This window comes from Simochromis diagramma, unplaced genomic scaffold, assembly GCF_900408965.1.
Source record: "Simochromis diagramma unplaced genomic scaffold, fSimDia1.1 OVJJ01000293.1, whole genome shotgun sequence".
NCBI classification, from domain to species: domain Eukaryota; kingdom Metazoa; phylum Chordata; class Actinopteri; order Cichliformes; family Cichlidae; genus Simochromis; species Simochromis diagramma.
In genome coordinates this window covers 2,732,226-2,759,728 of record NW_024386801.1, presented here as the reverse complement: position 1 = coordinate 2,759,728, position 27,503 = coordinate 2,732,226, and the positions used below count along the sequence as shown (strand labels likewise).

At 44.0% G+C, this 27,503-nt stretch overlaps 1 protein-coding gene across 1 annotated transcript; it reads left to right on the top strand.

Annotated features, from left to right (window-relative positions):
* Positions 1-6,139: 6,139 nt before the first annotated feature.
* Positions 6,140-22,345, top strand: tshz3a (teashirt zinc finger homeobox 3a). Its single transcript, XM_040025115.1, has 2 exons — positions 6,140-6,550; positions 18,148-22,345. Exons 1-2 carry the CDS (start codon positions 6,511-6,513, stop codon positions 21,462-21,464), a joined length of 3,357 nt encoding a protein of 1,118 aa, XP_039881049.1. The 5' UTR covers positions 6,140-6,510; the 3' UTR covers positions 21,465-22,345.
* The last annotated feature ends 5,158 nt before the right edge of the window (positions 22,346-27,503 follow it).

Genomic DNA, 27,503 nt, shown 5'->3' with positions numbered 1-27,503 from the left:
TTATTTTGTGAGTTTTCACAGATAATAGTCATTGGTTTTGTCACTTTTATTCATATTTTATATTATACTAAGCTAATGCTAACTATTCACTGGCTATAGCTTATGTTTTGCAAACAGACATGAGAGTGATGTCAGAGGTCTTTCTTCCCTCTTTCAGAGAGTGTCCCTGACAGACTGTGTGTAAACTATGAATGCAGCTTGCAGGTCAAGTTTAGCCAATGAAGGCATTTTAAATCTTCATTAATTGGAGTGGACAGCAGGGGGCACTCCACTGGTTGCAGTTATAAAGTCTACAAAAAAAGAAGAAGATAAAACTGCTGATTCGATAAAGGGTTCAGTAAACATTGATGAGCATATGTTGTCACTCACTAGTTTCACGTCTTCTTCAACACAAAATGCAAATGACTTTAGAAGTTATAGTAAAACCTGACAATAAGGCTTCTTTAAATTATGGCTCCCTTTCAATTTAAAAGTCTTTGCTGTGTGGCCACGCTGAGTTTCAGAGCCGTACCTCGTTTGTCGCTGCTGTTTTTAAAACACCAAGCTATGATGGCCAAAATGACAAACTCTGGTCTTAAAAATGACACATTCACAAACCAGTGGATAACTTCACACCATCTTACATACATAAAATCCATGATATCACTTTGACTTTAACTGTTTAACTTTCAAAGGACTTCGTGGAAGAAAGAAAGAAAGAAAGAAAGAAAGAAAGAAAGAAAGAAAGAAAGAAAGAAAGAAAGAAAGAAAGAAAGAAAGAAAGACACTTTATGAACTTGGCCCTATTTAACTTGAGCACCCTCAAGATGAAGTGCAGCCAATTTTGGCTTGATAGGATTATTAGAGATTGAGCACGCTTCCAGTAGAATGGCTGTGAACAATTTTTCTTATTTTTACAGCTTCTTTTAATGGATTTTTTAAATAAAACATATCATGTGATTAACACAACAAAGTCGATGCAAACCTGCATCTCCAAAGCTTTAAGTGAGCAAGGTAAGCAAGGAGGGAAAAACCCAAGCTGACACAAAAGTCAGGCCAACGGTGCCCAATCTGCACCGCTGTCCCTCCACTTCTCTTCTCCCCTGTGAATTCTTGCTTCACTCTGGAGAGTGATGATACTGTCTACTCTGCTAAGACTCCCCCTGCTTGACATCTCGACACGAGGAGAAGGATGTTCCTGTCTGTCTCGTCACATCACAGACGTCCTGATTCGGATCCCTCCCATCCAACACCCTGTGATGCTTCTCTTTAAAAAGCTGCCCGTCCATCATAAACATCCTCCCTTTTATGTTCCCCGCCTGAGAAGGAACAGGAAAGAGAGAAATCAGCCCTCTCTCAAACACATGCTGACAGCTCTAAGCAGACTGACGTGACATCAGAGGAGCGATGTGCCAGACATAGCTTTGAATTTCCATAACAAGGTAACACCACAATTATTAGTCACTCAGTGAGACCATAGCTCCTAAAACTTATTGAAATATTTCTGAATTTGTTCAGAGTACTTCAAGCAGAGAAAAATCCCAGCAAATCCATATTAGAGTTACAACTGTGTTATACTTTTTTTCTCTGAAAAGTGTTAATCATATACATCATTTTCCTGTAATCAGTCTTTTTCTAAATGTTCTGAGCTGTTCAGCAAGAGTCCTAAATTAAATCCCTCACCTTGACTTCATATAAATGTAATACTGTCAATAAAGGAGATATAAATAGATAGGGGTGTAACAATTCATAATCTACCTGAATATTTTAAAAGGGTCTTTTGGGCAATGAAGCACGGGAAGAAGAGAAGAGAGAGAGAGGGAGAGACTTGATCAATCACCAGAGTTCTGCCTTTACAATCAGAAGTGCACTAATTGAAATGGTGTGGAGTCGTCTACCACCCCTAAAGGATGAACCCTATCAAATTAACAATTTTTCCTAATAATTTACCCCAAAATATAAATCCTACTTTTGTCTCCCATATGCTTCACTTTTCCCGTCTGGACAATGACTGAGAGAGAGTTGGTTGTCGGCTGTCTGGAGCGAAGCACAAAGAAATGTTAAGGAGACCTTTTCAATGCCTGACCCATTCAGTTTGTGAATGTTAATGTTTATTAATGAGGACATGAAGGGAAAACCAAACTAAATGGCTTAATAACAAGGGAAAAGAGAATGACAACATTAAAGTTTCTTTATTAAGTCATCCATGCCTCAAGAATGTAAAAAAAAAATCTCTCCATCAAAGGTTTAAAGAAAGATCAAGAGTGTTTAAGGTGGTTCATGGGATATATTACAAAAAGTGCTTACTTTGAGCCATCATCACATGTCCACCTTTTCCTGAGCTTTTCTATTTTCAGTGTGAAGCTAATGAATTGGGATCTGGAAAAGGTTTTTCTGCAGGCTTACAATGAGAAATGATAAGAGATTATTTTAGAATGAAGATCAATGACAAAGTCCAAACGGTATGAGGAGGAGCAGCAGCAGGAGGAGGAGGAGGAGGAGGAGAACAGGAGAATCATGTGCCCTAATGTAAGATGAGTGTAATGCGCAACCCAAGGCCAAAGGCAAGAGCTTCATCTCACCAATTTTCTTTACAGGAGTGGAAATTACTCTGTGCCGTACATAGCTGATTTATACAAATTAATGACCTGGCTTATTAATAGGAAGAGGTGCATATATTAAACACTATGAGTAAAGGTAGCTTTAATTATGCATCCTTTATAAAACCTGTTTGACTTCAGCACGTGGTGCATAGGTGTGTTTTCGAGATTAATCAGAATGTTGAAAAATTAGTTCATATAGCGCTTGTGCCTCTTTTCCTGTTCCTGTAGCGACAGTGAGAAAAGAAAACAGAAGGAGTCACACGGCTGTTTATTTTTACATCTTAATTTAGCTCCACCCTCAGTCATTTCACTCACGTTTTTATATTAAAGTTGTTGTTTTTTAACCTTTCCTATGGATACACTATATTTACACAAAGGGTATTCGCATTTCACTGGACACTTCGGGGTCGCTGTATGAGCAAGTGTCCCTGCCCTGCCCCTTTTGTTGTCCGAGGGGACTGCTGCGCTGACAATGGTGTCACCTCTCCCTTGGGGGGACACCTCCGAGTGATTTGTGGTTGGGGAAGACTGATGAACTGCTATTGCCACCCTGTTTCTTTGCTAGATCAATTCTACATGTAGGAGTGCGCTTTATGAATGATGGAGACCTCCTCAAGCCATCCATACAGCTGCCCAAAGACACTGCCCTGGCCCCCATTGCACCTACAAGGCAGGAATAAAGCAATCATTCTTCTCAACATGGCCATGCATTATGCACCCGTGAACATAGCCACATGAATACACAGACAAAGCAAGTGCACAGACAAACACTAGTGTCTGTTTGCAAGAAATCAATAAAAAATACCCCATCTATCGCAAAGTTGTTGGCTTTTAAGCTTTATTCCTAAGCGTTTTTGAGAATAGCATAAAAACTTTGCAATATTACAAAAGATTGGTCCTTTTCTTGCACAAAGCGCTGCTGACGGGGACTTCTCATGAGAACAGAACTGTCAGATTGCGCTGTGGCTCTGCACTGTGCTGCCCATAACGGTGCAGGCCAATAAGAGCGATTTGATGGTATTGAGGGATCACTTGCAGCACATATCGGAAGGCTGAATAGCATTGTGAATAGGAGCGGCATACATAGATGTCATGAGTCCTGCCTCCCGCAGAGATGTTGAAAGCAAAAAGTAGAGCGCAATGAATACTTGAGTGTTCTGGAGGCTATGAAATTGAAAGGCCTCTCTCTTTTTTCCAAAAGATTTCTGTAGAAAAATAGAAGCAGCTCATGCCTTTTAATCACAACTTTGAGATTGATTGGGCGAACTTGTGTGCAAATCAATGCAGGCTTGACAGACGTTCCTCTTTTATGATAATCCTGGTGTCGAGAGCAAGAAGAGAGGAATAATGCAGCAGGGCTACCTGACATAAGAAGGAATCACACATATGCCTTAAAAAGAAAGTATCTGAGTATTATTAAAATATCCAAATTTCCTGTATAAAATCGCATACCTTAAAGCAAGTGAGTAATTGAGCTTGTGAAATTGTGTGCTGTTGTTTTCTTTAATAAAACCCTGCACAATGAGTTTCAAACTTTCATCAGTACAATATTGTTAAAATGCTGGAAGCATACCAGATACCATTTGCATCACTCTAATTATACCCATAATGTCCTCTTTTTCTGAATGTGCTAAACACCCGGCTAGATTAAAGCATCTCCGTTTCAAAGCTTTAACACACACAGGAAAGTAAGACAGATGCACAGCTGAGATAACCTCCATTTACAGTGTAAGCCTGGGAGAGCCACAGTGTAGAGGCCATATACTATTTATGGGTTAATCGATACAGTAGCTGGATGACACCATGTCCCCGCTACTTTCTGTCATGATGATGGCTCACTAATTTTGGAGTGACTGCTTTCTCCTCCTGCCTTCAGCAGGCTCCAAGACGGTTTAATTTGGCTGTAAAAACGCCAATCACCAGGTTACTTCTTGTTCCTGGGGGAGGTCACAGTGGGGCCAAGTCCATAGGAGAGAATATATTCGCATAGTTCTCTAGCAGACACTGCTAACCCTTGACATCCCATTTGGGTTGTAATTTCATGTTGTTAAAGTGACAGGGACCCAGCTTATGTGCTCTTAGAGATGCAGAGACAGAGGCCAGTCCCTCATCAGAGAGGGCTTTAATTCTTGTTCTCTGAATGAGGTGTGTGTGTGTGTGTGTGTGTGTGTGTGTGTGTGTGTGTGTGTGTGTGTGTGTGTGTGTGTGTGTGTGTGTGTGTGTGTGTGTGTGTGTGAGACAGACAGACAGACAGACAGAGCGAGAGACAGAAAGGCAAAGAGGGAGCACACTCGCTAGCATTTGTGTGTCTGCAAAATGCGTGTGTGGCTTTGAGCACACTGCATGCAGTATGTTTTGGTATTTGTATGTGCCGTTTTTGCTGGCAGGGGTCAACGCACATCAGAGACACAGAGGGAGACCTGGGACCGTCCCACTCTGCAGAGATGCTGCTGGCTCGAGAAAAAACGAAAGATACAAGTGGTGTAAAAAAAGAACTCATTACCTTGGCTCTTAAGACATGACGCTGTTCCCTCGAACTGGCTTTGATCTCTACCTAATGCAGATATATGGGAGAAGTGATTCTTTTTTTACTGTGATGAAAGCTAACATTTTTAACTGTTCACATCAAAATATCGTGGCTGAGGCATCGGGCATGTTTGCATTTTCAGGCGGTGTGGAGCGGGGTTGTTTTACAAATTTTGTTCATCAGTTATAAAATATTTTGACTATGTGAGCTTGCAATGAAAATGACTTACAATATGCAGTATAAAGGCCTCCGAGAGCCATTGTCCTCTCTGTTTGCATCTCCTGCTATATATATAATTGATTGTATGTCTTTAACATATTACATAAATACATTGCATATACATACTGTACATATTGTCTTCGTTGACACTGTACATACAATTGTACTTATTGTACTGCGTTATTAATTCGTCCCCACCCATATTTTATACACTGTAAGTTTTTTTAATTTATTCTGTGGCAAAATAAAAAGGTTTAACTACATTGAATATAAACCATGGAATCAAAACTTTTATATACTAGTAATTTTGGTTTTGTCCAGCTGTGATCCATAAGTATGAAAAAGTACAAGATTGAATTGTGGGAGATTATTTACACACACACACACACACACACACACACACACACACACACACACACACATACTGGTGAATCAAAAAGAAAATCATAAGAACTTGATCAAAAGTTAAAATGTCATATAGATTAATGATTTACAATGTAACAGACACATTGCATCTATGTGGCAAGAAAATTATAGTTACGTAAGTAAACAACGGGGAAAATGTGTTCTTTTAATAAATAAAGCAAAGTCACAACGTGTGATAAACGTTACATTCTATGATTATTCGTTAGACTGACGTGCCTAGTGGTATTACTGGAATCATTATGATAGCTGTGGTTTTGTGGCTTGTAATAATCAGCCGCCTGCGTGTAATAACCTCTGACTTGCCTGAAAACCAGAGGTAGGAGGACACTCGTGTGTGGTGTCCGCCCCTCTCTGAGAAGTAAAGAGTTAACGGAGCGGTGGGTTTGCCCATTCTCCTGCTGTGAGTGACGCGATCATCTCTCTTATCCCTCAACTTTGCCTGTTGCCAGACCAGGCAGCCGAGGTGGACGCTGGCTATCACCGCTGACATTCTTAACGCGATCACACCAAAACAAAAATATGCTCCCTCACCTTGTTTATGTATTTTCCCGCTGACTTCTCAGTGCATGCCCTTATTCCAGTGACGATGGTTTTTAGTTTTTCTTTTCATCGGACTCCCCGATGTTGTGCAGTCTACTACACGAAGGCGTGAATCTTTTTTGAGTAGAGGTGGATCTTCCCGGATACGGCGAGGGGGCAGCTATATGAAATAAAAAGAAGACTTCTCACGGAAATCCCCACAGATTAAAAACCACAATGCCACGGAGGAAACAAGAAGCGCCGAAGCGCGCAGCAGGTATGTGGAGCCAAATACTATATGCGTAAAATAAGGCTCACGGTGGCAAAGCTGCGGTTCATTTGTTTTGTAAAGCTCACTTTCCAGTCACCGCATTTCCGTTTTCACTTCGGGGTTTTTTCCCCTCTCTCCAACGATGCGCTTTGTCACTCTTGGCTACTCTTGTGAGACCTAATAGAAACTATTACCAATATAAAGCTGATGTATAGTTTATATACAACATTCTGCGTTTTCGCTCTCGCTTAGAGTGGCTGGTGTGCCCCGGTCGGATGAGTCGGCTGCTGTAAACTTTCGCTTCCTATTTTTCCAAACTTGAATCCATGATAGTTTACCGCATCGAGATGTAATATAAACTGGATCTTTAAGCGTAAAACCTCTGGAAATAAGCGGCGTTTTCTTAACGAGTGCCCGAGGCGTGCCATAAGAGCGTAAGGGCTTTGTGCGCATTTGATCACAGCGCTTAACTTATTTGCACAAGCGAAAAAAAACTCTACCTCTGAGGTATTTCTTTTCTTGGGATAAGATAAACAATTTGAGAGCAGACAATGGGGTTTCGTGGGCTGGAAGGAGCCATAATCGACAGTTGCCATGTCTGATTTGACGGTTGATTGATTGGCTGTCATGCGGCTTTGATCTGATCCTTCCCGATTTGCATCAGAAAATCACTTCCCACCATGTGCTGCAGGCCCCTGACGTCACGTTTAAACCACTTTGAAAGGCCCTGTGTACTTTTTTACACTGGCTCTCACTCTCTCTCTCTCTCACACACACACACACACACACAGTTTCTATTACCGTGATGGTCAAGTGACTCACGAAAAAGTGAAGGAAGGGGGGGACAAAGTGGTTTCACAGTGAGACATCACACACACACAAGCAGACACATACTTCCAGCAGAGAACATCACACTTCCATGTGCACATGCTCACTTCTTCACTTTGAACACACATAGGCAGACACAGTTACACACATACAGTGGGTGAAGGAGGCGGGAGGAGTGGGTTAGGGGTTGTAAAAGGAGCCGTGTGCTATGTAATGGAGGGGAGGAATGGGTTTGCTCTGTCAGACCGGGCCGTCACAACGGCTTTGTTTCATGTTTGATTTAATTGTCTCTCCCCTGACAGGCCCATTCATCAATGGCTTTAATGGTCAATCAGAGACAAGCTGAGTGAGTGCTCCCATTCTGTTTAGCCATAAGCTGGCCTGGGCTTTTATTTCATCAAAATGCCCCAGCCTAATGTACATGCTCACTGGCTCAGAGTGGCCGCGGGGAGCACATAAAGAATGACTGAAAGCTTTCTGATTTCAGATCAGTGAGAAGGATGTTTTTCTTTTTTCATCTCCTCCTCTCCTCTCCTCTCTCTTCCCTGCTACACTGCTGTTTCTCTGTTGACGAAAGGGAATAAAAGGCTGTAATATAGATCGTTTTGTGTTTTTAGAAAACAACTTTTTCTCCCTGAAACCAGGCTTCTTTGTTCATTCATTCATCTATTCATTTCTTCATTTTTTCATGCTCCCCTTCCACCCCTGTCAGTCAACCCGTGCAGCTGCAAGTTATAAAGTTGTCAACTGTTCAGTGGCACACAAAGGGTGATGATGAATTGATTGCAGCACAGAGCATGGTGATAGAGAGAGCAAAGAAAAGGATGACAGATGATGGGCCTTGATTAGGGACTTAGGGGGAGAGTCAGCCCACTGCAACCTTGAGACTTGCATGAAAAATCTACCCCCCCACTCCACCTCACACACACATATACACGCACACACCACCCTGCTTTGCTCTCTCTCATTGTCTCTCAAACACACTCTCGGCTTCTCCCTCTCTTTCTTTCCTGTCTGAGAGGGTTTCTCTCTCCACAGTAGAAAACTTGTTTTGCCTGCTTCATTAGCGTTGGTCCAATTAGCCGTGAGGCTGATGGAGTCCTGACAGGCCCTGTGATTGGAGATGACAAGCTCGGGGTGCCCAGCCCAATGAGGTTTGCCACCACTTTGATGTAATCAACTTGATATTACACAGAGCCGCTCGCCTTTGGTTGTGCTGTAACTCAATTTTCTGCTGCAGGTGACAAATGGGCCTGCGTACCTGGGTCAGGTCTGAGTGCTCTTAACAGCCAAGGGCAGCTGGCCACATAAACAGGCGAGCAAACATGAGAGAGCGAGACTTTCCCGGCTGTGGAAATGTAGAGCCCTTCGTGAATTTGCCACCAGCTCGGGGTCCCGAAGCTGTTGAAATGGCTTCAGAAAGTTGAAATACTCCGTCGACTTAACAGGAAGTCGACATAGGCTTTACAACATGAGGGCGAAGACGCAGCTGTTTGCAGCTCGTGTCAGTGCATTGTCACACCACCACAGCGAAATCCATCCTGCCCTTTTCATTCTCAAAACGCTGTGCTTTGCTCGTTTGTGTAAGAGTTAGTCTGAGAGAGGGTGTGATGTAGATGGAGAAGGGTGGGGAAGTCGGTCTGATTTGGACAGGACTCCACAGCAACAGTTTCTTCTTTCTGCAGGGTCAGGAGTACAGCTGCCAAACTGGCAGCCATCACTTATGTTTGTCTACGAGCGGGTGAGTGAGTATACACTTAAATAAGTGAGCATCTACCTTTGAATCTGTTGGGTTTGAATGTGTACGTGGTTTGACTTACTGATACTATGGACGGGAATGATAATTACAAACCACCTGCTGCGGTCAGGTTGTAATTCTCGGAACCCTTCAGGCCTAAGAAGTCTCCACTTTTTCTTCTCCTCCCACCTCTTTCTTAGCAAATCAGTTGTGTGTGTGCCAGCTAAGAAACAACAAACACAGAGTGTTGACACCAGTAAAGATACAAGCCTTTACAGCACACATTGCAGACGCACACCCATATGTTCTGAATGGGTTGTAAAAGCACCAAGTGAAATTAAGTACGCTTTTATATCTGTCTGCCTTCCTGTTGTTTATGTGTGAAAAGCACGCCCTTTTGGAAGCAGCAGGGGACCGCAAGTTTGGACTTAATTGTCCAACCGACAAACGCAGTGACAGCGCTAGCGAGGTTCAACAACAACAATACGTCTCCTCAGCTGCTGTTGTCTGCAGGTGTGAGCAAGGCAAGTGTTTTGGCCTTGCTGGGCCCGTTGCTAATGAAAGTCCTGTGGCTGGATTCCGGTGAGGTTGAGTCACGTCTGTGATCTATGTGTCTGATAAGTGCATACCTAATGAGGCTGTGAGCACCAGGGAAAGGAGGAGGAGGAAGGCTGACAGAATGTTTCCCACAGGTATTGACAGACGCCTTTTTGTTTTTGCCATAGGCCTTGACTCCATAAATCCTGCCTGTGTAATGATAACAGTGCCACCCTGCCAGCAAGTGACTGAAAGAGATAGTGTAAGAGAAGAGAACGAGGGCAGAAGGGGGAGGAAGGGGAGGAGGAGCTGGTGGTGGTGATGGGGGTGGGTGGTGGAGGGGTAGGGGGGGGGCGGGATGACGAGAAGAAGAGCGAGGGCGCTGAAATGGGCCTTCTCTCCTTTTTAACACGCACTTGGCAGACGTCAACCCATTGGGTTGGGCTCTGAGAGCAAAAGAAGAGTGTAAGTGCTGTAGTAGTGTCACAAATAGAAAACCGTTAGCCATACACTCTTCCCTTTCAGCTTTCAGTGTGCTTTCAGCCGAGGTTTTCAGCTGAGACTGCTGTCTGGGCACCGAGTCGGAGGCTTTGTAAAAATAGTCCCACTGCTGTTGTGATAGATGCAGCTGCACTGTGGCGACAATTGGGACAGGCTGGATCCTTCCAAACCCACCACCCTCCCACCCCTCCCAGAGGTAGAGAGCGTTAGAGAGTGTTAGAGCCTGGTGGGATGTGTGCTGTTTTCAGGGAAACTGAGCTGCTCCGGTCTTCAGGGGTCCTGAAACCCAATCCAGGAGGAGAATAGCCAAGCCATGCCAGAGAGCCGATTTCCTTTTCAACAGAGTCATTTATCACTGACCCACCCTTCGCTTCTGACACGCTGACGTGTGTCATTTATCAAACGGGCTTTACCAGACACACAGAGAAGGGAGGTGGATAGGGGGCAGAGAGAAAGAGAGAGTGAAAGAGGGGAAAACAAGACAGAGATTGCACTGAGAGAAACAAAGAGACGTAGTATGAGGTGTAAAGTCAGCAGAGTTTCACACAAAAAACAGTTGTTTGTGTATGAGTTTGGGAGAGTTTTTCCAGGGGCGAGTGAGATTTCCTGAAACCCTTAAGGAGAAGCGTTTGGGAGGGGAGATTTTTTCGAGATGACAGAGAGGATTGAGTTACACAGAGTTGTGTTTTGATGAGTGACAGAATGTTCTTCCATGACACATCTCTGGATGTCGAATGAAGGGGAGAAATATGCTTTGTGAGTATACAAGTCCGACAAGTGTGTTAGCGTTGTTTACTCATAATATATGCACAACGAGGACGCTTGGAGGCATTGTAGAGGTGTGTGTGTGTCTGTGCGCAGATGTGGCCATATGGCGCCAGTGTTTAATGCTGCGTGAGTGTGTGTGCTGCTCCCTGATGAACAGGGCTGACAGGTATCACTCATGCAGCAGCCTGGCCTTTAAATGAACCCGAGCTGCTCTGCTCTCCCGTGGCCCTAACAGGCTCTCTCCAAGATGGATGCTTCTTTAAAAATCAGATTAATGATGGATACCAGGCTTATAGTGCCATTTATCATGAAGAATATTATTTAGGCCGGCCGTGTATGGCTGTAACTGGAGAGCCAGGACGAGAAGAAGCAGGGTGGAAAGCCTTAGACAGACACTCACTGCGTGATGGATGGCTGAGCGCTCTCTCTGAGTGTTACTAGACACCAGTGCCGCTGCAGTAAGCCATAATCAGATAGCCCAGGGATGTTTATCCCGCAACTACACTACCCAGATTGCCTTGCCTGAAGGGTTGCTTTATGAAAGGTATAGTCTGTCATTTTTATCATCTTTAAAAAAGTTAGTTGAATCGCAAAAAACTCTCCAGACGTAAAAGGGCAGGTAGAAGCCGCTATAGAGTTTATTGCAATTATGCCTTATACAGCAATCCATTGGATCCTTTATAACCCAGTGTAATGATTACCCAGAAATTTCCATTTAGTTTTGCCCAGAAGAGTCCCCAGACCCACATCATTCCCCAACAATCGTGAAAAGTGGAGCCAGCTCTGCTGGTGCTGCTGCGGCAGAAAACTGGAAAACACATTTTTGTTTTTGTCCTCTTCATGTTGCCTTCTCTCTGTGTCCTACCTCCTCCTCCTACACACTCCTGTGATTTATGGTGGCCATCCATCTTCGGGCTGCGTCCATCACCTCCTCGTTGCTAGGCGATCACGGCAGCAGCTGTGTGTTTTGAGAGGGGTTCGGTCATCCCACTCCCCAGTCCTGATTTTTTTACCCTTCACCTTGTGCTCTGACCCAAAGTTTCGACTTTTAGCATCAAAAACAAAAAAAAGGCAACCCCAGAGGCTGTCCTTTGGTTTAGGCTCGCACTCTTTGGGTCTTCATTTTGACTAAAATCACTGGATCTCAGTCAGTCAGTTTTTTTTCTGTCCAGTCGTGTAAATATTTTACTCAAGCTACTTGTAATGAGAAAAAAACCCCTACATACTTGTCTCCCTTGCTGTGGCACCGCCACGATATCACTTTGAGAGTGACAACTTACTTCACGTAGCACAGAAAATGAGGGCAGATTGGACCAGTCCAGTTTAATCCAGTTATGAAAACACTAGGAGCTGAAAATAAATATGAACATCAAAATGATTAACTAAGCTAGCCATTGCAAACTGTTACGGATTTGATCTACTGTACTAATGCGGTTTTACTGCATGCTGTCTTGCAATGCAACGACATGAATGACTTATAGGCACGAGTCCTGGTGCATGGAATTACATTTACAGATAATTGTGTTTATGTTTGCTACAGGTTCAGGTGCACATATGCATGCCCCCACTAGAAAGTATTTCAGATTGCGCAAACTAGAATGTCAGAAAGTCTAAACTAAAATAGTCCCAGTATTTGAAGCTGGCTTGATATCCTTAGGTTAGCTTTAGTCCGGCTTTCAGGCTGCTGTCTTTCTGTTTTGCCCCATTCACACAGCCCAGTGACTTTTTAACAACATTGTTATATGAGGCCTAAACAGTTCAAGGAATGTAGGAATGAGCAGCAGTTCTGCTTCACGAAACTTTGCTTGAGAGCTGCTCAAGTAAGGCGTATATAAAAAATGATGGAAAGAATGAGGGAAGATGTGGAATAGTTGAAGGAAGTTTGACTGACTACGTATCATCAGACGAGACAGGCTTGATGTGCACATCAGACTGGAACATCACCTTCCTCTGGAGCCTCAGTCCTTATTACTGCCTTTTATTTCCGTGCCTGTGGAAGTAGTTTGTGTGTATTTTTTTTTCTTCTGTAAAATTTTATCACCTATTGCTCTGAAATAGGACTTTATGGCTTCGGTTAACTTATAGTGTTCAATATTAGATGGAGATTATAGTAAGAAACAGGAGGACTTTGTGTGCTTGTGGTTTGTCTCATTCTAGATAAACTAGATGAAGTTTCGGGTCTTGTAGGTCTGTATTTGCAGCTGGCAGCTTTGAAGTCCAGTTATAACACAACAAGCAGCTGAGGGTTGACTCTATTCACTTTCTCTCTCCCTCCTCTTACCATGTGCATTGACAAGGTTCAGCCCTAAGCTTTGCCTGGGGCCAGAATGATCTCTCTGTTTTTCCCATCTCCCATATCACACATCCTCCACTACAATCGGCGGACACAATGTATTCACAATGCCATCAGGGGGTAGAGAACACACACAAATAAAAAATGACAAAGACATCCACGATTGTCTGTAACACGATAGCTTGTATAAGCACAATGAGGCAGCAAAGCAACGTATTAAAAACCTACAAAAAGAGAGCAGCACAAGACAGTCTTCTGCGGTCATATCTGAAAAAGCGACTTATGTCAGAGCTTGTTAATTTTTAAAATAATCACACATCACCTGTTTCATTTTTTTCTCATGGGACTTTCAGCCAGCTTGTGAGGATCAAAGGGAAAAGAGTAAGAGAACTAAGTTTGATTGAGTGCGTTACTTTGACAAATGTGTACAAGAGAAAGGCATTTTAGGTATGTTCCTGATCTGCTGCTATTTTGACAGAATGGGGCTGTTTTAGACTAAATTATTCTAATCTATTAGAGAGGTTTAGATCGCTGCAAAACTTGAGTAAGAAGCAGTGGTTTGTAGGGGTTTTTTGAAGGTTACTTCCTGTTCTTTAATGTGCTGGAGGTTTTTCCTGTTGGTAAGAGCCCCCCGCTGAGGGCTCGTGTTGGTTTAAGGATGTCAAGTTCCAGCTAAAATATTGTACACATGTCGAGACACACACGCCATGTTTTCATACAGATTAACCCTCTCCTTGCAGAGCTTCACTTTCTTGTGCTGGAAGCTACTTTTAGCCTTTTGTTGTAGCCTTTTGATTACCACTGCAGAACTTTTCTTTTACAGTAAACTATTAGAGACCACTCGTGCTTCCTGCTCCCTCCCTGGATCCCGGTTGTGTCTTTGTGCACTGAAGGTGATCTAACCATAAAACCAACACAGACAATGCTCCTTCGGCAGTATTAATTTCCATTTTATTTTCCCAAGAATGTAAAGATTATATGTCTTACTTCTCTTTTCTGTCTAAGTAATTCTATATAATGTACACGCTGGATTTACACTCTGCAATACATTAGTTTGTGGCGTAGCTAAAAACATTTTACAGATTGTTACTAATAGCAGTAGTTTTGCACAATAATTTTAGGAAAAGAAATGAAGATGCGGTGCTTTTGTTCTGCAATTTACAGCCATCTGTTATACAGGCGGTGTCCTGTTTTAGTGCGGAAAAACCCGACAAATAAAATATTGTGCTCATGATGACCGCGTAAAGGACTCTCCTACGATGCCTCTAGCAAGGTTGTGTTCTTGACAAGGCAGTCATTAGAGTATAAGGGTCAGACACAGGTAGAGATTTTAATGACACATCCTGTTTACCCTGCTTGTGTTGGGTGTGATCCGGCTCCCAGACTGTTTCCCCAGCTGTGAAAACCAGATCACAGACACTCCCTTTGGTCATCAAGGGGGTAACTTAAGAAAGGGGTCTAGAAGAATTTGTAGCTCGATGGAAACCTATTTGTGCGTTCCGCAAATTTACATTTGCTAATAAATACGTAATTATGCAGGCTACTGAGTGTTTCTCCTTTTTGCAAATGTAAAATTACATAGTTTTTGGTTTTCAGGAACATACGCCGTGTTTTCCTTATGCATACAAAAACAGTTTAAAGCGTAGCATCAAAAACAATGTTTTCAACTGCACTTGAGGAGAAAAAACCCAAAGGACAGAAGGAAAGAGACAGACAGAAAGCGACACTTAAAGCCTCAGCTTTAGAGGCAGCCACAGCACCTTCCTGCTTAATCACCCCCCTGTCCCTGCCCTCTCTGTTGTTCCTGATCGTCAGAGCAGCACTGCAGTATTTCTATCAGATGATCTCTCCCTCCTCGTCTGCGGCCCTTATGTTTATGAAAATGATACTCCACAGGAATGCCTCCTGCATGCCAAGATGTCACTGTCTTTCCTCATCGCTTGCATCTACATGCGTGTACAAGTGTGTGTTTGTGTTTGTTGAGGGGGGGGGGTGGGGGGTGTCATAACCGACTGAGTAGTTGTGTTTGCAATTATGCGAGAGCGTATTTGAGGTCGTGTATTTTTACATTAGGTGAAACGTGTGTTTCGCCTTGCGAGGGTTCGATTTTCTGCAGTTTGTGTGTTTGTGTGAAGTCGTTATTGCTATTTCTGTGTGAGCTGTGACTGAGATGTTGAGTGTGTGAATGTGCACCTCCTACCCCTCTTAACCCCTCCACCCCATTTCCCCTCCCTAAAGGAATCATTCATAGAACCTAATGATTCTTGTCTTTCCCCCACATGGCTTCAGCTCAGTTTATCATTACATGAACACACACGCAATCTCCTTTTTTTTTTTTTTTTTCACTGCTTCTCACACCAACGCACACACTAGGAAAATTCATACATTGGTCTTACACCATATGCTCAGATATTAGTTAAGACTGCATCCAGGAGTATTGTTGTATTCATAATATTCATAATTTATTCTAAGGGAGCCTCTATACTCCCATCACCTTTTATTAGCTTGATAAATCACCTCTGTTGTCAGTCAAGGCAGGGAGAATAATTGGATGTGGTTGTCGCCCTGTGTGATGGATTATCAGTCATTGGGGATTAAATTAACAGATAGTGCTCAGACATAATGGTTTTTGTTTTGCATTTTAAATTGCCTGGGAGCATGGTTTGACTCTATAGGTTTTTATAGCCGGTCCTTTTGGACTTCACTCCCCCTTTCAGTGCTTTCTAGGCTTAATGACAAATGAACAATAAACCATAGGACTGGAGCTCTGTTAGTACAAAATGTAAAACATTTACTACCAGGTTAAGAAATAGACAGGGACCTGGCAAGGCTTACAAATGCAATGGCGTGATGTAGATGCAGAATTTATTCAAGCAACAGTTTGTTGAAATATCCAGACAATGCGAAGAAATGCTCGGAATGCTTTTGTGTTGAAGGCTGAGAAAGGCGACATGACGATTCAGTCAAGAGATGTAGCTAGTCGATACACAAATGTGGTAACTACCTCATTCTGGCTGGTTTTAGTCATTTAAATTAGAATCAGACATGACCTTCCAAAAGCAAAAGAAAAGAAGGATGTGGAAGTCACTTCAGCACTGGTTGTACAGAGATATCTCTCTTGCATGTTTTCCTGAGGGTGAGCAATTTACCTCCTCACCCACTTCGCCAGCCTCCCAGACCCCTCCCTCCCCTTCAACGTCCACATTATCATAATTGTGTCCAGAACATGAGGGGCCGGGGAAGTGATCATGTCATTTTATTTACACCCTGCTTGGCCCTTTTTACAAACGACATGCCACTGACTGCCAAGCGGACTGGGGCCCAACGACATCTTTTGATCAGGGCTGTCGGGGCCTATCAGCGGAGAATGGCAGGTAATGGATACCCAGTGACAAACCAAATCTCCGGGAGGACGAAGAGTGGGCCGCACCTGCCAGGTCTCCATTAGGCTGGCCTCTCAGTTGGGCTGCCTGCTGACTGTGCCCCCAGGGCCCAAATCAGACCAGCGCCAGCCGCATGGCTGCCTAGAGATTGGCTGTTAGCACTGGAAATGAGAGTTATTTCAGCTATGACATTTTTGTTTAGACTGGATGTGAGTGCATGGGGAGGTGGGGGGGAATGAAGGATTTAGTCACAGCGTGTGTGTGTGTGTGTGTGTGTGTGTGTGTGTGTGTGTGTGTGTGTGTGTGTGTGTCCACACACATAGACTCGACTGTGCGTGAGTGCTCAAACCGTTTAGCCTATACCTAAAGGTTCTTGCCGTAGTATTTGTCTTGGTTTACAACATTGTCCAAATGGCCTCAGACCTGTCCACAGGCCATCCACTATTTTCTGAGAGTATTTGTTTTTCCTTAAGTTGAGTGGTTTTGTGAGTGAGGTGGTCAGGAAGCGAGGGAGCAGGGGCTCGGTGACACTGCGGAAAAGGGGGCGTGTGCTGGGCGAGTCGGTGCTAGGTGGGTAGGCTCATCATCACGAAAGACATAGTGGTTGTGTGTGTGGAGGGATGGGGGATGCAGTGCACACACACCAACGCACATAGACTCATCGGTCTCTGTGTGAGCTGTAGACGCCACCATGCAAAGTGACAGGTCACTTATGCATCGCCGTCGTGTCAGCCGTCCTCAGTCTCGCCTCGTTCTCTTTATCCCCGCTTCCTTTGATTTTAATTATAGAATTCTTTGTCTGTTTAAAAACGTCTTATATGTGATATTTAACACTCTTTGGGTCTTTAGGTGTATAGTTTGAACAAGGAGTACTGATTATCTGTCGTATCAAAAAAAAAACTAGTGAACTTACTTCAGTGCAGATGAAACTGTGTGGTGTCTATTCAACATATCTGCATTTCATCAACAAAATTTTGACATCCCTTTCTTGAAATTCTTGAAGACATGCTCTTTGCCTGTGTGCGTGTGTGTCAGTATGTATGTGTGTGTAATCAGAGAAGAGGCAGATGAAGAGGCGTCAGACATATTAACTGACAGATGGAGGTTGATCCAACTCATTTATTACCCCAGAGGAGAATGCCACAGTGAGATTGGGCTTCATTAATTTCAGATTTAGTTTTCATTTCAAGCTGTTGCGCCCTGAGATAAATAAAATGGTGCATTATGTTTTTGCCAAGATATTTCTTTTTTGTTTTCCTCCAATAGAAGGAGTGAAAAGAGGGGAGGCATAAGTTCCGTGTGGCTGGGGTAGTATATAAATACAGGCTCGCCTAGAGGAAAATAACACCTCAACGGTTGATGAGGTGAAATGGGATGACTGTAATTTCTCAGCTCAGCTTTAAAGGCTCCCACACAGATGGCTCATTTATCCCTGGGAGTCCTCGGGCACACATAGCAGGGAAACTTTTTCTCCAGTTATTCTAACATAGCGTGTTCACTCCCTGCAATTTAACTCATCTCTTTCCTTCTCTCTTTGTCTTGGTTCTCCTTGCAGCTTATTCTCCCGACGAGCTGACAGAGCACCATGTGGAGGATGAGGAAGCAGAAGCGGACGACCTGCCCTCAACCCCTCGGGACGACCTTCCCATGAAAGATGAGTTTGTGGAGCAAAGTGTAGAGACTGCCAAGGAGCAGGCATGTGACCAGGAATCAGCTGAGACCACAGAGCTCTCAGGACAAGAGATGGACAGTGAGTCACATGTGAGTGAGACTAGTGACCGTCTTTCAGACTTCGAGAGCCCCTCCAGAAAAGTTGAGGGGAGCGTTGTCACAGCATCTATAAATGCTGACAGCAAGACGCCTCCCATAGGCATGGACACGTTAGAACAAATGAAGGCTATCTACTCCAGCTTTCTCACCAGCCCCTTGTGGTCACCACTAAATTTTAACTCCACACCTCTACTGGCGCAGTCTTCGACTTCTGCAGAGAAGCCAGCTCGCAGTAACAGCACCAGTAGCAGTAGTAGCTGTAGCAGTGGTAGCTATGACTGGCACCAAACTGCAGTGGCAAAGACACTACAGCAGCATCCTCCACAGAGCCGTCACCCCGCTCAGTCAGAGCCCAGTCTCTTTAGTACAGTCCAACTCCACAGGCAAAACCCAAAGCTGTTTGGCTCAATCTTTACTGGGGCCAGTAAATTCCGTTGTAAGGGCTGTAGCGCTGCTTATGACACTCTGGTGGAGCTGACAGTTCACATGAATGATACAGGCCACTACCGTGATGACAACCAGGACAAGGCAGGCAGTGGCGCAAAGCGCTGGTCTAAACCACGTAAGCGGTCCCTGTTGGAGATGGAGGGAAAAGAGGATGCCCAGAAAGTTTTGAAATGCATGTATTGTGGCCATTCCTTTGAATCCCTCCAGGACCTCAGTGTCCACATGATCAAGACCAAACACTACCAGAAAGTGCCTTTGAAGGAGCCCATGGCCCCTGTGGCAGCCAAAATCATGTCTTCAAAGAAGCGGGGACTTGTGGGGTTAGACCTCAGTGCTACACCGCGCTCTAGAGAAGGAACCCCTAAAGCTAAACACCTACAAGGAGAACTTAGTGAATCCTCACAGAAACCTTCCTCCAGCCCATACACTCCCCAAAATAACCGCTATGGACACCAGAATGGTGCTAGCTATGCTTGGCAATTTGAATCCAACAAATTTCAGATCCTCAAGTGCATGGAGTGTGGGAGTTCCCATAATACACTCCAAGAGCTGAGGACCCACATGATGGTGACAGGACACTTCCTGAGGGTGACCAGCTCTGTGGGAAAGAGAATCAAAACACTTCCCGAGGCTACCTCCCCCAATCCCGGGAGAGTTACCACACCTACAGAACAGAGGGTCCAGTCTGTACCTCTTGCACCCTCTACCTTCTCCCCGCCGCCTCTTCAAACTCAACTTACCACAACTCCCCCGGCCACCTCCCCTCCCCTCAAAGAGATCAAGAAAGAGGAGGTTGAGGAGGAATGCACTAAGCAGGAGGCAATAGGAAATGAAAAGCAAGTTGCAGTTACTGTTAGTAAGGAGGAAGATACTGAGAGGGAGGAAAAATACGACATTTCGAAATATAACTACCTTACCGAAGAGGACCTGAAGGAAAGCCCTAAAGGGGGATTGGATATTCTGAAATCACTGGAAAACACTGTGACATCAGCCATCAATAAGGCACAGAGTGGCAATCCAAGCTGGGGAGGCTATCCTAGCATCCATGCTGCCTACCAGTTCCCCAGTGCCCTTAAGCAAGGAAGCATGGAAAAGAATTCACAAATGAAGTTCTTGTTCAATGGAGGCGATGGAGCGCCGTCCTGCCTTGCCAAGAACCAGCCCCTCATTTCCCCACCACTTAGTCAGTCATCACTTTTTCCCAGCAACAACTTTCAGGCAATGGAAGACTTAGTGAAAAAAGTGACTGAGAAAGTAGCAAAAGTAGAACAAAGAGTTAAGCAGTTATCTCCAAAGAGGGAGAACCAATTCTCCCCCTGCAGCAGTGAGGCTGGAGAATCCCACAAGGGAGGGGAGGCAGACTCGCCTCGGGAATGGAGGGAAGTTACCCCAACCAATAGCGACAGGGGAAGCCATGGTGACAGAACATCTCCAGCAACCGAACCCAAGAGAGAAGCAGCAGTGAAATCCCCGCTTGCCTCTGCACTGAGATGCAGCACCGCCATTATCACTGGTCACACTCCTCCAGAGCAGCCCTTTGTCAACCCTCTAAGTGCTCTTCAGTCAGTAATGAACATTCACTTGGGGAAAGCAGCCAAGCCCTCTTTGCCAAACCAAGATCCCTTGAGTCTCCTCTCTAGGCTCAGCCAGAGCATGGCTGAGAAGGCCGCTGTGGCTGCTCCTCCATCACAGACCAAAAAGCAAAGTGTAGCTAATAACAATAGCTTTTGCCAGCCAAATGATGACCAACCCATGGACCTTACAAAAGGGAAAAGCGATCGAGGGGACTCTGTAAACTCAGCTCCTCTAACGCCCTCATCCACGGCCTCCTCAGTCTCTCCCATCTCTCTTGTTACTCCTGCAAAGCTAACAGTGGTCTCTCCATACACATCCAGCAGCCCTCTACACGAAAATGCATTGTCGGATATCTCAGACATGCTGAGAAACCTTACACAGTCCCACCATGTCACAAAGTCGGCGTCACGCCCACGTGTGACGGATAAAACTGAAGTTGTGGGCTCTACCCACGACGATGATGACGTGTCCCTGCATGGCCACAAACGAAAGGGTCGTCACTCCAACTGGAACCCACAGCACCTCCTTCTTCTGCAGGCCCAGTTTGCCTCGAGCTTGAGGCAGACGTCAGAGGGGAAATATATCATTAATGACCTCAGCCCACAAGAAAGAATGCACATATCTCGTTTCACGGGTCTCTCCATGACCACCATTAGCCACTGGCTGGCCAACGTGAAGTACCAGCTACGGAGAACGGGCAGAACGAAGTTCCTGAAGAACCTAGATTCCGGTCAACCTATATTCTTCTGCAGTGACTGTGCCTCGCAGATTCGAACCCCAGCAGCTTACGTATGCCACCTGGAAGCCCACTTGGGGTTCAGAATCAGGGACCTGGCCAAACTGTCTCCCAAACAGACTGTCAGGGACTCTCAGACTCTCACTGAGAAAGTAGTGCCCCTGGAGTCCTTTCTTCCTCCACAGTCGCAAGATGACTGCAGTAGTAATGGGGGAGTTTATCGCTGCCAGCTCTGTGTCCGTAAGTTTGCCACTAAGCATGCCATCAAGCTTCACCTCAGCAAGAGCCATGGGAAGTCTCCAGAGGACCATCTGCTATACGTGTGTGAGACGGAGAAATGTTAAATCCCTCTGAGCAGTAGAAATACTGTAAAACATATGTAGAATGACAGACTGTTAAAAAAGATAAAATGAAAAACAAAATATTCGAAAAGTGTGGTAATGCACAAAGTTGCCATGAACTACTGTTAAAAATTTCAGCACAAGGTGTTTACATCTATTCAGCCTATACACATTTCTGATTTCTCTGTATTTCAAAAGACATTTATTTCACTTTAAAATATACTGTAGGTCAAAGCTATTCAGCTCCCTCAGTCTGTGTTCACGTTTGTGAGACGGATTGTTTCACGATTATTTGGGTGAATCTTTTGACTCGAGAGTCAACTATTGACTTGAAATGTACTAATTTTATTGTATTTATTTTGTATTTTTGTGAGTTTGCTTTCGATTTGCTGGTAGACTGCATGTTTTACTGTTACATTTGTACAGTCCTATCCTGTCTAGATTTTAAAATGCCCTTCCAAACTGGTCATCAACACATTAAAACAGCCAAATGCCTGGGAAAGCTCCTTTAAAGAATCTGCCAAACAGCAGAAGTTCATTGCTTGTTTTATAGTTTTCTCTGTGCGGTCTTGTTTTTTGCTGATTGTAAAAGCTGCCTTGTTCTTTATCACTGATTAAGGGGCACTAAAATCCAGGTCTGTGTAAAAATGTACATATAGTGTGTAAGCTTATGATTTGCTGTTTAAATTATGCATACTTGTTATATTTCCTAATTTAAGAGGACTATGACTATCCACTGGTGCAGAGCCTTTGAAGAAGATTAAAAAGGACACTGTTTTGCACAATAGTTTTATAAATGTTATTTGATAAAAAAAAAAAAAAACAATACAGATATGTTAATGCCTTGTGCTTCTATGATTAAATCAAATTAATTGCTGCAAAAATACATTGTGTTCTTTTATATTTGTTGATCAGGGTGGATTTAATGAAGACAAACATCACAGTATTGGCCGAATGTTGCCGAAAAAAGAGAACCTCAGCCCTCCCCTCTTTTGTCCCACTTTGAGTAAGCCTTTACAAATCAGCTGCTCACCAGGCTACATCTGCAGATACACTAAACAGAACTTTAAAACTCAACATTTTCCAGTGCAGTTGTCTCCACAACCACAATTTGTCAAGCGTTCGCGGTGATTTCTATGTTGTTGCGTTGTTGTGGAGCGGACTGTAGAGGTGCAAGCGGTGCCACTGCCTGCAAGGCGTCTGGCAGGTGGTGTGTGCTGCATGTAAACCACCAGATGTTTCTGAAACGAGCCACTGGAGGAGGAGGAGGAGGCAGGCGAGCTGCAACAGCAGGCAGAGTGGGCTGATTACCACGGGGGCTTGGATGCCATCAGGAGCCCTGGGCATAGACAGCAGATCTGGCACACACCTGGACTCCAAGACTGTCCCTTGAAAAAAATAAAGCAGATCCTATATACGCACACTGAGACAAGTTGACAGTGGTGCAGAATGCACAGACAGGTGCTATTCCCTCAAAGCAGGCTTTTGGATCTAACAATATTACTGGCAGGTGTTGATGCTATCAGAGTAGTCACAATTCAGGCTCAGTGCCATATAATGAGAGTGTTGTTTTTTTGTTTTTTTTAATATTTTTCAGCAGGCGTGATGGAGGCGCACGCACACGCGCACGCGCACACACTCGAACGGTCATATTTACTCTTTCAATTTTTGACCAGCTACCTTAGCCTTACTCGAAGACGCCTGGGGACATCATGTTCTTTGTGTTTGATGTTCCCACCTTTGCTTGTCATGACTGACTGACTAAGTGACTCAGGGCTGGGGAAGTTATATGGTTACTATGACGACGGCCATTTGCCCAGCCTCTAACCCTGCTCGTTCACTCAGCAGAGGACAGCTCGAGTGCAGCACACCCATTTACTCTCTTAAATCTCATCATCTCGCTTCAGTTCCTCCCACCCGGGAACAGATTAATTAACACACACACACTGTGTCCTGACCCCGTCTTCTCACACAAACTCATTACCGCCTCAGACTTGCTCCCAGCCCTCCGACGTTTAGGATACATTGGTGAAACGTTGTGGGAGAACCCAGCGATGACTCACATCTGACAAGCAGAATAAAGCCCTTAACAAAGGATGATAATTGAAAGATGGGATTCGGGCCGGTAGCCATTGATAATGCAAATGAAAAAGGCTGAGCACCCTTATTGAATATCTTGTGAGTTTCCAGAGCTTACCGAGTCCTCGCAGATATAAAATTACCTCTCAGACGTGATCAATTTTTTTCACCACTCTATGTGTTGATAACGCTTTGGGCTTAGTGATGGACTTGGGGTGAGGATGGTTGGGGACATTAATGAGATGGTTGACACTTTGGGGGTTAATGAGGGGCTGGAGGGAGAAGGCTAAATGATTGGACTTCTGCTTGAATGAGCATTATAGTGGCTGCTGGAGAGCAATGTAGAAGGAGCAGCTTTACTAAAGCCAATTATTTAGAATGAAGAACACAAACCTCCTCTCAGTTGTATTTTTCTGCAATAATAAAGAGGAGATTAGATGTGTTATCCATTGTTCTTTTGTCTTGACTTTCCTTGAGGGTTGGGTAGTTACAGACGCCGATGCGCCTCGATGCTCCTAAAACAAAGTCAGCAGTGAAGGGGGAAGGAAGGAGGCGGACAGGACAGGGATAGGATAGGAGGACAATGAGTCCCCCCACTCCTCCACTCCACAGATCTCCCATCAGCTCTTGTCATCCCTCTAATGAATATCAGTTAAATTGCTCTGTGGATCTGAGGAGTTTGGATGTCAATGTGATTTGTGTGAGTGTGGCGGATGGAGGGGCCCAGACTAATGAAAGGCGAGCCTAGCCTGACAGAGTGATGAGCATCAAGACCATCAGACCAATCACACAAGAGTGGCTGACAGTGCCAGCAGACAGACAGCTGAGAAGGAGAAACTATGTATTTAGGAAAACAAAATGGCTGCCAAAATAGTGGTGGATGTCTTTAGAGCACAGTGATATAGATCACTCCTGTCTCAGTGTGCATGAACAGTTAAGCTGATCCAGGCCACAATGTTATGTGCAAGTATGTGTTTCTGGAAATTCGTAAATTGCAATTTCTGTAGGGAAAAAAAAGCCGGCCTTCTTCGTGTTCACTTTAATCAGAGAAAATGTTAAAATATCAACAGGTCATGGAGATAAAATTATTAAAAGGACAAAAAAATAGTTTTTGTCTAGGTTTGTCTTGGCCTGACATCATGTGTGATGTTGCTGGCTACAATCAGCTCCCCACCCCATCATCTCCTTGCGTGATGAGACGGAAGACAATGTACGAAGTGTTGCCAATTCAAATAGCCTCCATACCAAAGATGATACAATGTCTTCTGACAGCAGCACAGGAGTCATGGGTTGAGTTGGCTTCACCTTGGACCCCTAATCCGTGTCGCTAATGTATGGGAGGAGTCGCACGCGTCTATGACAAGCGATATAGAGGTCATGGCCCGCCAACATTTGTGCAAAAAGGAACTGTTTTCACATTAAGAAAGTCGCAGTGTATAACAGGTTTGAGTTATCCACAAAATGCCACGATTATGAACAGAAGCGGTACAGAGATTGGAAAGCAGACAACATTCAAAGAGACAAAGAGGTGAGTTTAAGGTGTCTGGATTCCCAAATGTGCCTTCTTTAGCGGGTGCAAGTTTTCATGCCGCTGTGTTGCAGTGCTCTGGCATTGCCTGAGATAGCTGTCAGAGGTATTTTGGTGTGATATCTGACAGATTTGCTAAAGACACTCGTCTCAGGGCAGTACTCTATATATTGTTAGTTTAATGCACAATGACATGACCAATTATAGCGAGCTCCATGCTCAAATAGCATGTCAAAACCTGTGTATCAATCCATTAGATCCTGTCTCCCATCACATTAAGTGGTACCTTTAGCTATCTGTTCAGCATGTAAAGAAAAATGCTGACTGAATGGAAAATCTGCCAGTGCTGCTCACAGAACTGATGTGTTTTGGAGAAAGTCTCTCTCTCTCTCTCTCTCGCTCCTTCTTTGTCTCTCCTTCCCTCTCTTTGCTGCTCTCTCGCTCACTTGCTCATCCAAGCCACGGAGCTCAAAATGCATAAACAATACATCTAGATAATGGCCCGCATTGTTTACTTAGCTCTGAAAATGTATTTGTGCAAAACTCTAAAATGCATTTAGGAGGAATCATTCACTGGGTGTAAAGCCTTGTTGACATTGGGGTGCTCTCAAAAGCAGGGGAAGTGTCATAACAACATCATATATCACTGTATCAATTGGAATAAGAGGGTATGATGTGCACTAGTTGTAACAAACCAGCGGATTCCACCAGTAGCTGCTTTGCCTCTCCCAGTATTTCTGCATCAACCTGCTTCGTTGGCCACGACAGTGGGTGGGAGGAGGTATATGATTTAGTGCAGTTGGTCCTAACGACCTCTCTGTCCTTGTGACGAGGACACTCAGCCTCGGGGCTCTGGCATGGAGGATGTGCCTTGGACCGCCTGGCACCTCGCCTGGCACCACGCGTGGCAACACGTCCACACTCTGCCACCCTTCTGATGGATTGGCCTGTCTCTAGTGCCACCTTCATGAAATCACTTTTTGATTTGTTGTCATGTTTTGCTCCTTTTTTTCCTGCTACTTGGGTTTTTCACGGGTAAGAACACCCTCTGGTCAGGTATTACAAGAGTGATTAAATTAACCTTCAATAAATCAGCATAATAGAGCATTACCTGCGAGTGTGTGTGCGTGCCAGCCTGATGATATGAAGGTGTGCGATCAAGAGGTCAACGTCAAATGTCCATCCATGACTACTCTATGAAACACAGTTGCCCCGTGGCTGAAGATGCTCTTTCCGATGTGCCATTTCACAGGAAACACATCAATAAGGCGCGATTACAAGGCTGACAAAATTAATCTCAACTGTCATTTCACAGAGCTCGGGTTTGAGAGTGCTCTGATCAAGTTACATTAGTGGAAAGCTACTGAATGATTTGGAGTGGAATCAAAATCCATTTGACTTCCCTTCTGTTTGGCAAAGGCATATCATTATCTAGAATCATTTCTTATCAGATATAAATGACATTTATGAGTGCATTACATTCCAGGCTTCAGGATTTAAAGTTAACCTATCATGATATACTTTATCTTCTGTCACATGTACAGTGCTGTGCAAAAGTCTCAAGTCACCGTTCATTTCTTTATCTTTTGCTTCCTTGGTGCAAGGTTTCTTTTGAATTTTTGAAAGTGGTCTTGATCAGTAGTTCCCAAGACTATTCCCAAGTTTTTTTCTTTTTCTTTTGGACATTGTAAGTCCAGTTATTGTACCTAACTATTTTCATTTTTTCTGAACCACTTAATGCTGACCTATGAATTATTCAAGCATAAAAAGGGATAACTCATCCCTAACTCAAGGGATAAACCAGTGTTGTGTCTGCACAAAACAGACAACTTATCAACAAACCAGTTTAAATTGTATCTTTAGGTACTAAGTCACTAGTAGCTGTTACAAAAGCACATCATTTGTTCCCTCTTCTTTAGTTGAATCTATTACAAAGATAATACCGTTTGATAGGCATAAAACAGTATATTTTCACCAAGAAGATCATTCCCAAATAGCCAATAACTTCAAACTTAGCATTTCTCAGCATGCTGTGCAGTGTTTCCCTATAAAAGTTGAGGAAATTGGACATGTAGGGGACCAAAGAAGAACTGGCAAGCCTGAAAAATTATCTACACGAGATCAACAGTATCTGAAAGTCATATCCTGCATCTGGCCTTTCAGCTGATCTATCTACTGTTTTAATAAAGCCTAATCAGAAACAGTCTCGGTGCAAGTGTGGCTGTCAAAAAGCCAGTCTTAAGGAAGGGAGGAAAAGGTGAATATTGCTGGACTGAAAATCTGTAGCTAACAGGTCTTGTGGAGTGATGAATCCAACTTTGAAGTTTTGTTTCCAATCCAGTGTTGGAGGTCACGAGACAGGTACAAAAGTATTAGGTACAGCCAGTCTCTGTCATGGTTTGTGGCTGTGTTGGGGATCTTAACAACACTGATAC

What these genes read in the sequence shown, in the direction of transcription:
- tshz3a (XM_040025115.1), top strand. Translation starts at nt 6,511, where the DNA reads ATGCCACGGAGGAAACAAGAAGCGCCGAAGCGCGCAGCAG. An exon ending in AGCGCCGAAGCGCGCAGCAG is followed by an intron (nt 6,551 to 18,147) that starts GTATGTGGAGCC and finishes TTCTCCTTGCAG; the next exon opens with CTTATTCTCCCGACGAGCTG.